At 43.9% G+C, this 12,533-nt stretch overlaps 1 protein-coding gene across 1 annotated transcript; it reads left to right on the top strand.

The window, feature by feature from the left end:
• The first annotated feature begins 3,939 nt into the window (after positions 1–3,939).
• Positions 3,940–11,392, top strand: PRDX1 (peroxiredoxin 1). Its single transcript, XM_027649113.1, has 6 exons — positions 3,940–4,049; positions 6,921–7,037; positions 7,964–8,117; positions 8,397–8,519; positions 9,361–9,491; positions 11,009–11,392. The coding sequence occupies exons 2-6, from the start codon at positions 6,932–6,934 to the stop codon at positions 11,092–11,094; spliced, it is 600 nt and encodes a 199-aa protein (XP_027504914.1). The 5' UTR covers positions 3,940–4,049; positions 6,921–6,931; the 3' UTR covers positions 11,095–11,392.
• The last annotated feature ends 1,141 nt before the right edge of the window (positions 11,393–12,533 follow it).

Raw genomic sequence — 12,533 nt, 5'->3', positions numbered from 1 at the left:
CTCGGCGGGGCAGAGCAGCCGCCCCAGCGCGGCGCTGCCCCCGGGCGGCACTCGGGGTCCCGCGCGGGGCCTGTCCCGGCCCTACTGCGGCCCCCGCACCGACCCGCTCCCCGATGAGCGGGAACTCATCGGCCGCTCCTTCTCGGTCCGGGTCCCCTGGGGAAGGTCGGACAGCCCAGACCCCCCTCGCCCCGTTCGCAGCCAAGCGCTGAAGTGATGAATGCGATGGGCCGCGCCACGCGGAGCGACAAAAGACACCCCTGGCCCCCTAAATCCCGCATGAAGCGTTTGCATGAAGGTTCCCCTGACTTCTGTTTGTCTTGGCCTCTTGAAACCGTTTTTACTTGTGGGAAGACGGAATTTCCCTAGTTTTATTTGCAGCCCTGAGTAATAGGAATCCAGGGAAAGTGCAAGGCCAGTTACACTCGTTTTGCTCCAGCTTTTGTGCCAAAAGGTGCATAAAGGGGAAAAGGTGCATAAAGGGGGAAGAAGCTGCATCTCCCAAAGGACCTGGGGCGCCTCTTGTTGCAGGTGCCCAGGAATGCATTTCTTTATTTGCTCGGAGATTTGCTCAGAGATTAGAGCAGAGTCTTTCAGCAGAGTGCTTTCTTCTGGGCAGGAACAACCCTGCTGCTGGTTAAGTCAAAGCCTTCCACTGGAGCAGACTTCGGCCTGTAACCGAGACACTTAATCTTAAACACAACCTTTAAAAAAACCCCAACACGTAGGTAGCCAGTTTTGACTTTTACTCCAGGCTTGAAATGAACTGGAAAAGATAAAGATTAGTTCAGAAATAAGGCAATAGATATCTCCAGTGGGGCTTTGAAGAGCCTGTTATTTATTTCCAGAAAGATAATTCTGCTGCAGGTTCGTTCTTTGGTGTTCTGACTTGAACTGCTCAGGAGGTTTAAAGGCACAAAGGTCAATTAATCTCTTGGGCATGCATGTGACCAGATTTTTCTGTTGCACAGCCTGTTTTGACAAAATACAGGAAAGTGGAAGGAAAGTGCAAGGACAAGACAACAAAATTAACAGGAAATAGAAAATTTGAGAAAATGAAAGAATAAAGCAAGAGGAATCACTGCTGAGTTTCTTTTTATGGAGACCCTGTGAATCACAAATACATTTAAAAATCCACAGTCTTTATGCAACAGAAGATGTTTGATTTATATAAATATCACATGTGAAAACCTTAACAAACCTCAGCCTCCAATAACATTATAGGGAATAAAAGAGAAAAGGTAAGGAAGGTTAAAACATTTTGTTATCAAAAGGCAGTGATTATCCAAACATACAGTAGTAGCTTGCTAATTGAAAAAAGAAGAAATGCAGAGAAGGAAGAGGTAGTGCAAGACATTTTGACCTAGAAATACAGTCTTCATTTAAGCAAAACAAGGAAAGCAAGTGTATGCATTGTATATTTAATGATAAGAAATTGTTTTCATTACAATGATTGTGCACCAGCTGCTCGTGCATAAATGCCCCACGGCTTGGGAACATGTCAGTTGTTGACTTTTCAGTTGACTTTCTGCATATATTACATTAAATTGTCCCCACATGGCCAGGATTTTACTCTTACTGTGTCTCTGATAGTCACACGTGTATGTAGAGGTTCGGTATGTTCAGGATTCACACATAGGGATGTCATCACACACTGGCATTAGAGGGCAGGCACGCTCGAGGGGCATGTCCAGTATTGCCCAAACCCAGTTCACATTACTATTCCAACTAAATTCATCTTAATCTAGTAGTCTTGGACACAAAACCCTCAAATTCTCCTCTGACAAAGTGCATGGAAACCCAAATGTGTGGTGGTGTTCTGAAACAGGACCCATTTCTTTGCCTTTGTTTTTACACACAGCAGTGCGATTGTTTTTCACATCAGGGGCCCATTCCCAAGCAAGATACATGGGAGATACTGTGATCAAAATGATGGATGTAAAATCTAGCTTGGTTCCCAGTTTGGGTGGTTTCAGTGCTCTGGCACTGCAGGGCCTGCCAGCTCCTCTTTGTTAATAGATTAACTACTTATTGTGTCCCTGTCTGTGTGGATGGGTGCCTCTGATGCTCCATGCTAATCAGGTACAAGCTGATCCTGTCTGGCAGCTATTTTAGCAGAACACTACACCATGGTTATACTGCTGTGTGGAGAAGCAAGGTGGGGAGAGAACTCCATCCTTCTGGCACCTGCAGGGGTAGACATGCCCTTTATTTCCTGGGAAACCTAATTTTTTTAATCTAAATAGCATCTTACATCTAAAGATTGAAAAAAGCTACAGAGACCCAGGTGTTCACTGAACAAGGAGTGGCCCTGACAATTTATTACTGTAAAACCTCCAAAAAAATTGATGTTTGGAAAGACAAGCTCAGAAATTAATCAAAAATAATGAGGCCATGGACGTATGAATGGAAATGCAATGCTGATGCACAAACCTGGAACGAACTGCATACCATATTGGGTATATTATGCACCTGAAAGTATGAGAAATGAGCATAACCAGCATTAAAGGAGTCAGAAACCATGAGAAAGTAATTTCTGATTTGTCCATTGGTAAACATGCCAGAGTTGCAATAGGACTACAATTGTTCTAGAGGTTTTAATTAGGACTGCCTGACCTTTCAGGAGTTAATCTTTTCATTGGCCTGAGGTGATAGGGAGGTACATACATGTCTCACTAGATAGACTTCGATTCCCATGGCAACATTGATGTTAAGAAAGTAGCAAACTTCTTTCTTTAAAAGATTAAGTAAGCATGCTATAACAAGAGAAACAGCATTAAATAAATTATTTGCAAGAAGTGAGTGCAGATTTTTTTCCTGAGTACACATTTGCATGTTATGTGCTTTTATTATTTTAAGACTAATTTAATCCAGTCCCCAAACCAGTCATCTCTGGGTGAATCACCCCGTGGGCATGGTCACCCAGCAGCACTACCCAGTGATCTCAATTATGAACATTTAAGTGTGTTAACCCTTTGTGGTTTTCTCCTTATGACAATTTATAATCGAGTTTTAACAAATATAAGAAACACAACCGTAAACTGCAAAAAGACGAGTGAAAATCAGTTGGTAAAGACATTTCTTACTTTTGACTAAAGCAAGCATTTTTGTCCTTGATACGTGCTTAATGGTCTTTAGTATTCACTATCTAATAAAGATTTAATATTTAAATTCGGGGTTTGGTCCTCCAAAAGTACCACGCTGCTTCAGTTCTCTCTTGGATCCAAACACATTGCTTATGAGGATTCACTGAGGCCAAATATCCCTCAGAGCAGCTTCACCCCGTGAATGATGCAAAACGTCCTGAAGTGAGTAATTGTATCCTCCGAGTGTTTCCATCCTACCACTGAAGCTCAAAGGTTAGACTTAATTTAGTTTTCAGCCGATTTTGCTGACTTGCATGGCTTGGCTCGGCGTTCCCATTGATGCATCAGAATGAAATCAATGAAAGAATCAATGAAAGCCTCGGGAATGAGTGCCAGGTTGAGGGGGCAGTGGGTCATGCAGAGCAAGGGGATGGAGATTTGACCCCACACAGGTTGAATCGAACAGCGTTGAAGTACCAATGAAGTATCAGCAGCACTCTGAATGCTCATTGTTCTGTTTACAGGTTTTGTGTTATTCATGTCAGTGGCCAACCCTTAATTCACCTGAATAACACACCGGTCATCTTTTATGCTCCCTCAAAGCGCTGTGTACCCTCTGAGGACTCCTAACAGTGGCATCCTCGTTAATTAAGGCATTAAGAAAGCAATTTCTCCTTGCACTAGGCCCGTCAACTGTTTACAGCCGTGACATTTGACGTTTCCACGGCACCTCCCGGCACTCTCTCCAGGGAATTTATCTGCGCTCGGTGCCGCTCGCCGCGATAACCGGGATGTGCCAAGTCATGCTGCCCTGGCAGGCGGCGGGGCCGCCCCTCGCCGCGGCCTCGGGCCCGTCCCCTCGCGAGATCGGCGCGGCTATAAAGGGGGCGGCGCGGCGGGGCCGCCGCACTTTGAGGAGCGCTGTCGCTGCTGCTGCGTGTGCGGGACCGGCCCGGGCTTCGCGTGAGTGTGTGCGGGGTTAGGGGGGCGGGGGGGTGGCTTTACACCTTTTTTTACCCCTTTTATTTTTTTTTCCCCTTTTAAATTTATTTTTTTGGGCGCTTTTTTTTGTGTGCTTTTTTTTTTTTTTTTTTTTTTTTTCCTTTCTCGTTTGCCTTCCCCTCCCCCTCTGCGCGGATGCGCCCTTGAGCGAAGCGCGCAGCGCTCGCCGCCTCCCGCCCCCCGAAAGGAGCGCGCTGCGGGGGCTGCCGCCCGCTTCCCGCCGTCAGCTTTCCCCTCTTCATTTTAGCGGGCAGATAAGTCCTTCCAACGCCCCGGCCTTTATCGGAGCTGCACGGGGAGGAGCCCCGCGGGAGGAGCCCCGCAGGGGGGAGCGCGGAGGGCGCCTGCCGGGAGCCGAGCGGCCCCTTCTCCCCGAGATGCGCGTCGGCATCTCGCTTCTAAGCTTTAAAAAAAAAAACAAAAACACCAAAAACCACACCCGACTGCTCGATTCGGGGGCATGCAGGGGGCGGGTATCCCCTGTCCCAGAGCAAGGCGGTGGCCTTGGCGCAGGGGGAGGCTCGGAGGTCGCCCCGCAGTGCCCAGGGCGGGGGATGCCCGGCTGCGGTGCCCTCGGTGCGGTGTCGCTCTCTGGCCGCAGCTCCCGTGTCTCGGCCGCCTTCTTGTGACGGTCTGGAGGTGGCAGAGTGGGTGTGTTTTTGAAGCGGCCTTTCGCTTTTGTTCGGGACGCCCTAAAGGTATGAATCGCTGGTTCGGAGAGCGGGCCTGGCTTATTATAATTGGCGTTTGAAGATAATTGAGGCCGTCTGCGGCCGTGAGCAACAAAGGTTGCTCTGACCAGGTTCGAGGCGTATTTGATTTACAGCGTTCATTCGGCTCTCCTCCGGAACGAAAGGAAATAACAATGATTCTGTGGTCTGTTACTCTGTGGGTTAGGAAATGCTGTGGCTAAAAAACCCGAGCGTAACACGTGCTGACCCCAGACAGAAAAGCAGAAAGGTTGGCAGGTCGCAGTAGGTTCTCCGAGGAAAGCAGATGGTTCTCTTGCGGTACGAGGCAGCCGAAATCTCCTGCCAATGTTAAAAGATTTTCACGTTGTCGAAAATGGGGGCGATGACTTGTAGTTTAGGGAGGGGAAGTATCAAGGAGCAGTCTGACGGCTTCTGTTTGACATTGAATACCTGCCTAGCGAAATACTCCAGGGGATTGCTGGTGGAACAAATGTAGGAGGACTGGTGCAGTACTGAGCAAAAGTATGACCTTGAGCTTGAGTAACGGAAAAGAACGTAATTCAGTGACAAAATGTGGGGTCATGCACTCCAGGCCAAACAGCTTTTGCTTATGAGATAAAACCGGCCAGTTGGAGGCATCTCAAATACTGTGCAATGGCTGTTCCACCCTTCTTTGTGCAGAATTGCACTTTGGGAACAGCACCTGCGTTTGTGAGTACAGGATTATTGATGTTCTACTGCCAGGCTGCTTCAGTTGCATCCTACAAATACCCTGGTTCTGGCCACCTTAAATTTGTAAGACTTGTTCCCAGTCTGCTGCAGCTGAAGACTAAACCCTTGGCTGAACATGGGGATAAGGAGCTTTGTTGCAGTAGGCATTTAGAAACACTGAACATGCTGGCACTTCTCAAAATAAAAACTGAGAGGTGGATGGTTACTGTCTACATACTGCCAGGGTGCTCGAGAGAAACTTTCAAAAGTAAAACTGTTGCTAAAAAAAACCCAAAACGTGGATTGAAAGTTAAACATCTGACTGGAGGGCCAGTTCTCCAGGAACAAAGTGCCTGGCAAGGGGGAAGGAGCCAAGAAATGAGGTGCTCTCAACCTTTTTTTAGAATGGACTTAGTGCCTTTTTTTTTTTTTCTTAGTGCCTCGCAGGCACAACATGGAAGAATCCTTGAATCTTGGCTTTCCTTAGCAACATGAGACTCATGCTATCCTCTGAGGTGTTTGGGGTTTGTTTTTTTTTTATTTCCAAGTCAGCTAGTGCTTATAGAATGACTTAAGTGAAATCACTTTTAAGAATATTTTGTGGGCTGCAGAAATAAGGTTTATAGAGTTGGCAATCTGAAAGACTATGCTCTGGATGCAGCTGGAATTCTGAAGTGATATACTGCATTCCCAGAGTGAGCAAAAAATACTGCACAGGGCGTATTACAGATGACTAGCTTTTAGGGCAGGCAGCCAGAAGTAGAGTTCTCTTGTCCTTGTGTACCCTCTTACTCTTTTTTCAATGGACTTAGGGAGAAAACAACCTGGCTGTACTGATTTAAGACTTGGTGAAATTTTAATTGTTAACATAGAATGCAATTTCCACATGTACCACGAGTCTTTCTGGTTGCAAATAAAAAAAGATTTAATTGTTTGAAGGCTTAAAGTGTTGTTATGCAGAGCACTGTTCCCTAGGGATTAACAGAAGTTATTTTCTTTCAGAATCAACAGGAAGATCAAGTTTGAGGTCTTAAATTCCCTTGTAAAATTGAACAAGGGTCTTCTCATCGGAAGGTTCTAAAAAACAGACTTTCTACTCATCCACCAAGTGGAATGGGAAGATATTTCTGAGTTCTGCTTAGGCTCTAGGCTAGCCCTTTCCCAGACTCTGAGCTGTTACTGGTTAGATAACCATTACTGTATCATTAGGAGGCTATGAGCCAAACATCTTGAAGTGCTGCTAATCTCTGTAGTGGCTTGACTACCCAGGTGACAAAGTTAAAACCCATGTCACTCTGAAGCCTTGTGTAGCAAGTCTTAAGTTATCTTTGATGTTCAGTCTAGATTGATAAAAGGCTTTGAATAAATGCTTACTTCCAGGTGCAAAGGTGCCATTATCTAAACTGTGTTGGTGTTACCTCCTGTCTAGATTAAATCAAGATGTCTTCGGGAAAGGCTTTCATTGGAAAACCAGCCCCTGACTTTACTGCCACGGCTGTAATGCCAGATGGACAATTCAAAGACATCAAACTCTCTGACTACAAAGGTAAGTTTGTGCTTCTCTAATTACACAGATAGTCTGGCCATAGGCAGGAGTGAAGGGTATCTAAAGATACATCTTGATTTGGTTCCAGAGTAATAGTGGCCACTTGGCAGTGGACTGAAGTATGGAACTTCTGCAGTGGTTCTCAGTGGTGGCAGGAGTATGCTTGGGAAGCTGTCAACAGCATGACTGAATGTCCCACCTATGATAACTGTTGCTAATTAGCACAAAACCCCTCTAAACTGTAATCTTGCATCAGGCTTATTGCCCTGTGTATCACAGTGAGACTGGTGTAACATCTCCAAACTATGTGGAACAGCAAAATCTTCTCTTCCATCTTTGTCAATGGAAAGTAGATTCTTTCCTCTAACCTCTGAAGTCCTGTTCTCTGGAGTACTAGCAACATGTTTGCCTTGCCAGAAAAGCTTACAGTAAAGGGAAAGCCTGAAGTATCCAAGTACTAATGTTGATGGTTTCAGAAACACATTTCTAATGATGTTGCAGGCTGCATGAGGGTGGTGAGTAGGTATAGGCTGTTCCCCTACTCAGTTAAAATGTCTCTTTGGCTTGTAGCCTCTTAGACCTGTGCCATTTCTCTTTTAATTGTCAGCCCACAGGGTCTTCTAGTGTAACACTCCTGAGGTGTACTCTGGGCAGGCCTATGGGAATAGAGTCAGGAGACAGGCATTCCCTGTCAAATTTTATGGTCTGGTTTTGGAAGCTTCAGTTGGGTAGGATTCTGCATTACATATATATATATATATATATATAGCAAGTCTTAAAATAAAGGCATGTATAGTATGTCATTTAATCTTTAAAGGTAGTTTTGTGTTAAGCCTTTTCCCCTCTATCAGTATTTGAATGGTTGATACCAAAATATGATAACTCTTAAAAAGCTGAGAGGTTAACTGGTTATACTGTTTTTCTAGGAAAATATGTTGTGTTCTTCTTCTACCCCCTGGACTTCACTTTTGTCTGTCCAACTGAAATTATTGCATACAGTGACAGAGCTGATGAATTCAAGAAAATCAACTGTGAAGTAATTGGAGCTTCTGTTGACTCTCACTTTTGTCACCTTGCCTGGTAAGAATCATCATTTTAACCTAATAGAATGTTCTGCCTGGCCTCAGTTCTTGCAGAAACAACTCTGAGTGTATTCAGACTTGCTTAATGAAGTGTCGAAGGCACTTGAAGTATTTGTAGTGCCAGCTGCTTCTGATCAGAACTGAGCACACTGGTCAGTTCTTTTGTTGCCTCCTGGCTGACTGAGTACAGTACTGCAGAAAGGATCAGCTTCTGTTGTTCCTTTAACCTTCCTTCTGAACTGCCTATATTTTTAACATTTAAACTTCCTTCTTTTAGGATCAACACTCCTAAGAAACAAGGGGGCTTGGGTACTATGAAAATCCCCTTGGTTTCTGACACAAAACGTGCCATTGCCAAAGAATATGGAGTACTTAAGGAGGATGAAGGTATTGCATACAGGTAATAAATACACCAGAAGGTAAACTCGCTGATAAAGTCTTTTGTTGCAGTACATGGAGCATGTCAGATGAACACAGAGCTTGTGTACACTTGAACACCTGCAGCAGGCTGAAGCTCTTGGCTGTTCTAGATGTAAACTCCTTCAAGCTATCTAACACTCCTACAAGGGGAGATGCTACTTGGTTCTCCTTAGTGCTTAGACTTCCTGTGCTTTTGTCTAGTTAGGTAAATGCTGCACAGTGTAGGAGTATCATGCAGGTGAGCTTCTGCAAACATTGGTAATGCAAGACCTACATAGTCATGAGAATGATTACGGGTATTAAGTGATCAAAGTACAGATTAATTAAAACCTGTGCCTTATCTTTTAGTCAACTGTTCAGTAAAAGTTGAGGGAGCTGAACCTTTGCTGATTTAACCTGACTTTGGAGGACTGATGAGCTGTTTCTGGTTGGGGTTTTGAGAGCAGTGTGTAGGATTTTTTTTTTTTTTAATGTAAGAATGCCTCTCTTTGAATTTACTCTTTTTCCTTGGGTTTCTCTTCCATTTTGTCTTTTTTTACTAGGATCTTCTTTAACAGGAAGCATTTCTTCTCTGCCTCAGTGTTTTGACTTGCCTCCTGTCCTTCCTAGTTGCTGCTGAATGTTAAGCTTTTAGTTGCTAATGTTTCAGTGCTATGCATGCACCAAAGGTGTTAGTTTTTAGGAAGAGATCAGTAATACTAGATGACACTGCCATAACTGAATACAGAACTTTGAGTTTTTGAAACTCATTTCAATCTACTCAGTCTTTCAAAAAGCTGTGTTTAACTTTGGGGCTGGGGTTTTTTTGTTTGTTTTTTTAGGGGCCTGTTCATAATTGATGACAAGGGCATCTTGAGGCAGATTACTATCAATGATCTTCCTGTTGGCCGTTCTGTTGATGAAACCCTCAGACTTGTCCAGGCCTTCCAGTTTACAGATAAACATGGAGAAGGTAAGAGTTCTTCCTCTTAATTTAATGCTTTCTCCGAGGAACAGTATTGAGTAGGCAGGATAAATCAAGGTTTACTGAAAGGTACTAAGTCCACATATCAATCTGTGCACAGCAAGTAATTGTAGCTTTTGTAATGCAGCTGGTTCTGTAAAGCTGCTTGTTGAAGGACACTGCAGTGCTTTATCCTGTTCCAGTTAATTGTCCATTGAGTACTTGCTAATGTTGAGATCACTTAAATCAACTTGGTGATGGATATCTTGTCCAGCACAGAGCAGTTGTGTCCCTTTCAATTGGACAGAAAATACCTGAGACAGAAATGAAGAACATGAAGAAGTGTGATTTAGATTCTGCTCTTGGATTTGGTAGGTTGAGACCACCAGTTCTAAGGTAGTGTTTGATGCAGTCTGTTAGGCAAAGCATTCAAATTCCCAGAAAGTCTGCTGATCTTTCTGTGAATGTGTAGTGAGGGGAAAAATGGATGAGTCTGTGCCCCATAGTTCAAGGGTGATAAGGTGCTTCAGGCTGGCAGCTTTTCTGCAGGAATTAAAAAATAAAAAGGCACCACAGATGAAAAGTTTAAACCAAGTTATGGAAACTCATAATTGCTATGTAGGTGTTGGTAGTCTTCTGTTGTCATTAACTAGTGACATGTGTTGCTGCTGGGCATACTTAGTGTGCCTCAGAACAGGTAAATCAATGGCAGGTTTTATTTTAATAAGCTGCTCTTGTGGCTCTGGTATAGCCTGAAGAGAGTCAGTCATTCTGAACATGTCAGGGGAGGGAGCATCCCAAATACTTGATGGAGCAGTCACATGTCATGCAAATTAAGCCTTTTGGGGTTTACTGTGCCTTGGAGCAGGCAAAAGTTTTAGAGCTAGGACTGCAGTGACATCTAAACCAGAACAGACCAAAGTGAGGTGTGTAGCAACACTTAGAAGCTGAGAATTCTGTAGCTGTAATTGCCAGTCCTGTGTGGAGCAAGCACCAAACATTGCATGGCTGTAAACAAGGAATACTTGTTTGTTGCTGCAAATTTGAGACCATGAAACTTCTGAGTCGTGGTGGCTTTTTGATAGCCATGTAGGGGAACTAGTGACAGTTTAACACTTTTTCCCCCTCAGTGTTAAACTGGAGAACAGGCCCAGGGTGAATTAAAGATAAGGGAATACAGACTGGACTGGATCCCAGGAGATAAGTGTACTGAGATGGTGTTAAAGCCTCTCTGGCCTGGGCTGCTGGAGTTAGTGTTACCTTGCTGCTGAGCTTCTCTGAAGCTCTTAAGTGGAGTGGGGAGGGGGTGCATGTGTGAACACTGTTCCGTGGGCAGACACCTGGTTCACTTGCCCAGTGAACAAATAGAAATGAGTAAAACAAACTGAACATAATGTGACCCTGAATGCCCCATCTGTGTGTTGCAAAGGTGTGTACATGTTCTGAGTTGCTGTTTTGCCTTGCTGTTGTGTAAAACGTGTTCTGCAGAAGCAGCTGGTAAGACTTAAACATTCTTATCGTTTCAGTGTGCCCAGCTGGCTGGAAGCCTGGGAGTGACACAATCAAGCCTGATGTTCAGAAAAGTAAAGAGTATTTCGCCAAGCAGAAATAAACATTCAGCCTGAGTGGAAACTAGAATGCCTTACATAAAGAGCAAGCATCAGTTACTGAACTTTGACTAAGTCATTGCATCTGAGTCAAGGGATCATGTTATAGTTATAAGCAGTAACTTTTTTACTTGAAGGAAAGTTTGTCCTGTTGACAGTACCTTCATAGAAAATACTAATGATCAGTATCTGTACATCAAGCCCTGTTGACCTTAGTGACAATGCTGTGTATGTGGTTAGCCATGTGTTACATATAGAGCAGTGGTATCCTTTTGTAACTCTATTAAACTTGTGAAAAGAGCACCCTGTCTACTGTTTTTCTGTTCAGTCGTCAGGAGGGAAGCAGTGCAGGCTGCACTTGTGGAAGCTCTCCCTACTGAAGGCCTTTTACTACAGCTCCATTAGAATGGAGATAGAAATGCTTAGTTTTCATGTTGCAGTAGTAAAGCACTCTTCACATTCCTCGTGACTTTGCTCCTAGGTAAAGGAATGTGGTTTGATTTTTCTGTCAAGACTTAATCTCTGGGCACTGCAGTGTTGCTCAAAGCATAGATGTGACTGACAAAGGTGGAGCACATTTTCATGAACAATGTCAGCTTGCTCATTTCTGCATCTGCTGTAGTCAGCACGGACTGGTCAAGGACAATTTCTGGGAATCCAACATTCAGTTTGAATGCTGTCAGTACAGGAGTGGAAGACTGGGCTTTCTGGAAAGCAAACTTCCTTGGATATACAACATTCATCCCTAGTCTTTCCCACTATGTGTCATGGGGGTGATAATATGCCAGTTATCCATTAGCTTGTAGTCATATAATTTAGATCAAAAGGGTACTCAGGTGTGCCCAGCCTTTTCTTTAATCTCTGTATTCCCAATCATTATGTAAAACTCAAAGCACCTTACTGTGGCTCTAAGTTCCACTGAAGCTGTGTCTGATGTGTAGCTTCATAGTTAAAAGGTGGCTTGTGATAAAGTCAGAGCTGAGAATTTGGGTAATGAGCTATTGCCTAACAATGTGAGTGAGAGCCTTGTGATCTTGATGTACCTGTAAAGATTAAACTGTTAAAGGCCAAGACCTTGCATCTACTTTCAGCTCCTCAAGTAGTAAACAAGTTCTGTTCTGCTTAAAGTGAGCAATAGCAAAGTTAAGGCCCAGGGCTACTTACATGACTCAGAAGTGAAAGTTGCATGCCTTGAGAAGTAAACTTGTTTAGTACAGCTGGAAAAAGTACACTGCAGAAGCCTTAACACCAAATACTTCAATAACTACTGAAATAGCTAATCAAGGTCTTGTTTATGTGCCATAAATCTTCATTGAAGATATGTGAAAGTGATGTTTACCTGGATAATTTTTTTTCTTAATATTTAAAAAAATCCAAATTCTCGAGATAACAAATGAGGCCAGCATCCCCAGGGGGCATTGATAAATAACAGGAGCAGTTATAT

The sequence above is a fragment of the Corapipo altera genome, unplaced genomic scaffold, assembly GCF_003945725.1.
Source record: "Corapipo altera isolate COAL_440 unplaced genomic scaffold, ASM394572v1 112, whole genome shotgun sequence".
NCBI classification, from domain to species: Eukaryota; Metazoa; Chordata; class Aves; order Passeriformes; family Pipridae; genus Corapipo; species Corapipo altera.
The sequence above is the reverse complement of the archived record's forward strand: the minus strand, read 5'-3'. Positions and strand labels throughout refer to the sequence as shown.

Excerpts from the sequence above, each read along its gene's own strand:
- PRDX1 (XM_027649113.1), top strand. The coding sequence starts at position 6,932 with ATGTCTTCGGGAAAGGCTTTCATTGGAAAACCAGCCCCTGACTTTACT. Across the intron at positions 8,118-8,396 it reads CACTTTTGTCACCTTGCCTG|GATCAACACTCCTAAGAAAC; the intron begins GTAAGAATCATC and ends TCCTTCTTTTAG. Across the intron at positions 9,492-11,008 it reads TACAGATAAACATGGAGAAG|TGTGCCCAGCTGGCTGGAAG; the intron begins GTAAGAGTTCTT and ends TTATCGTTTCAG.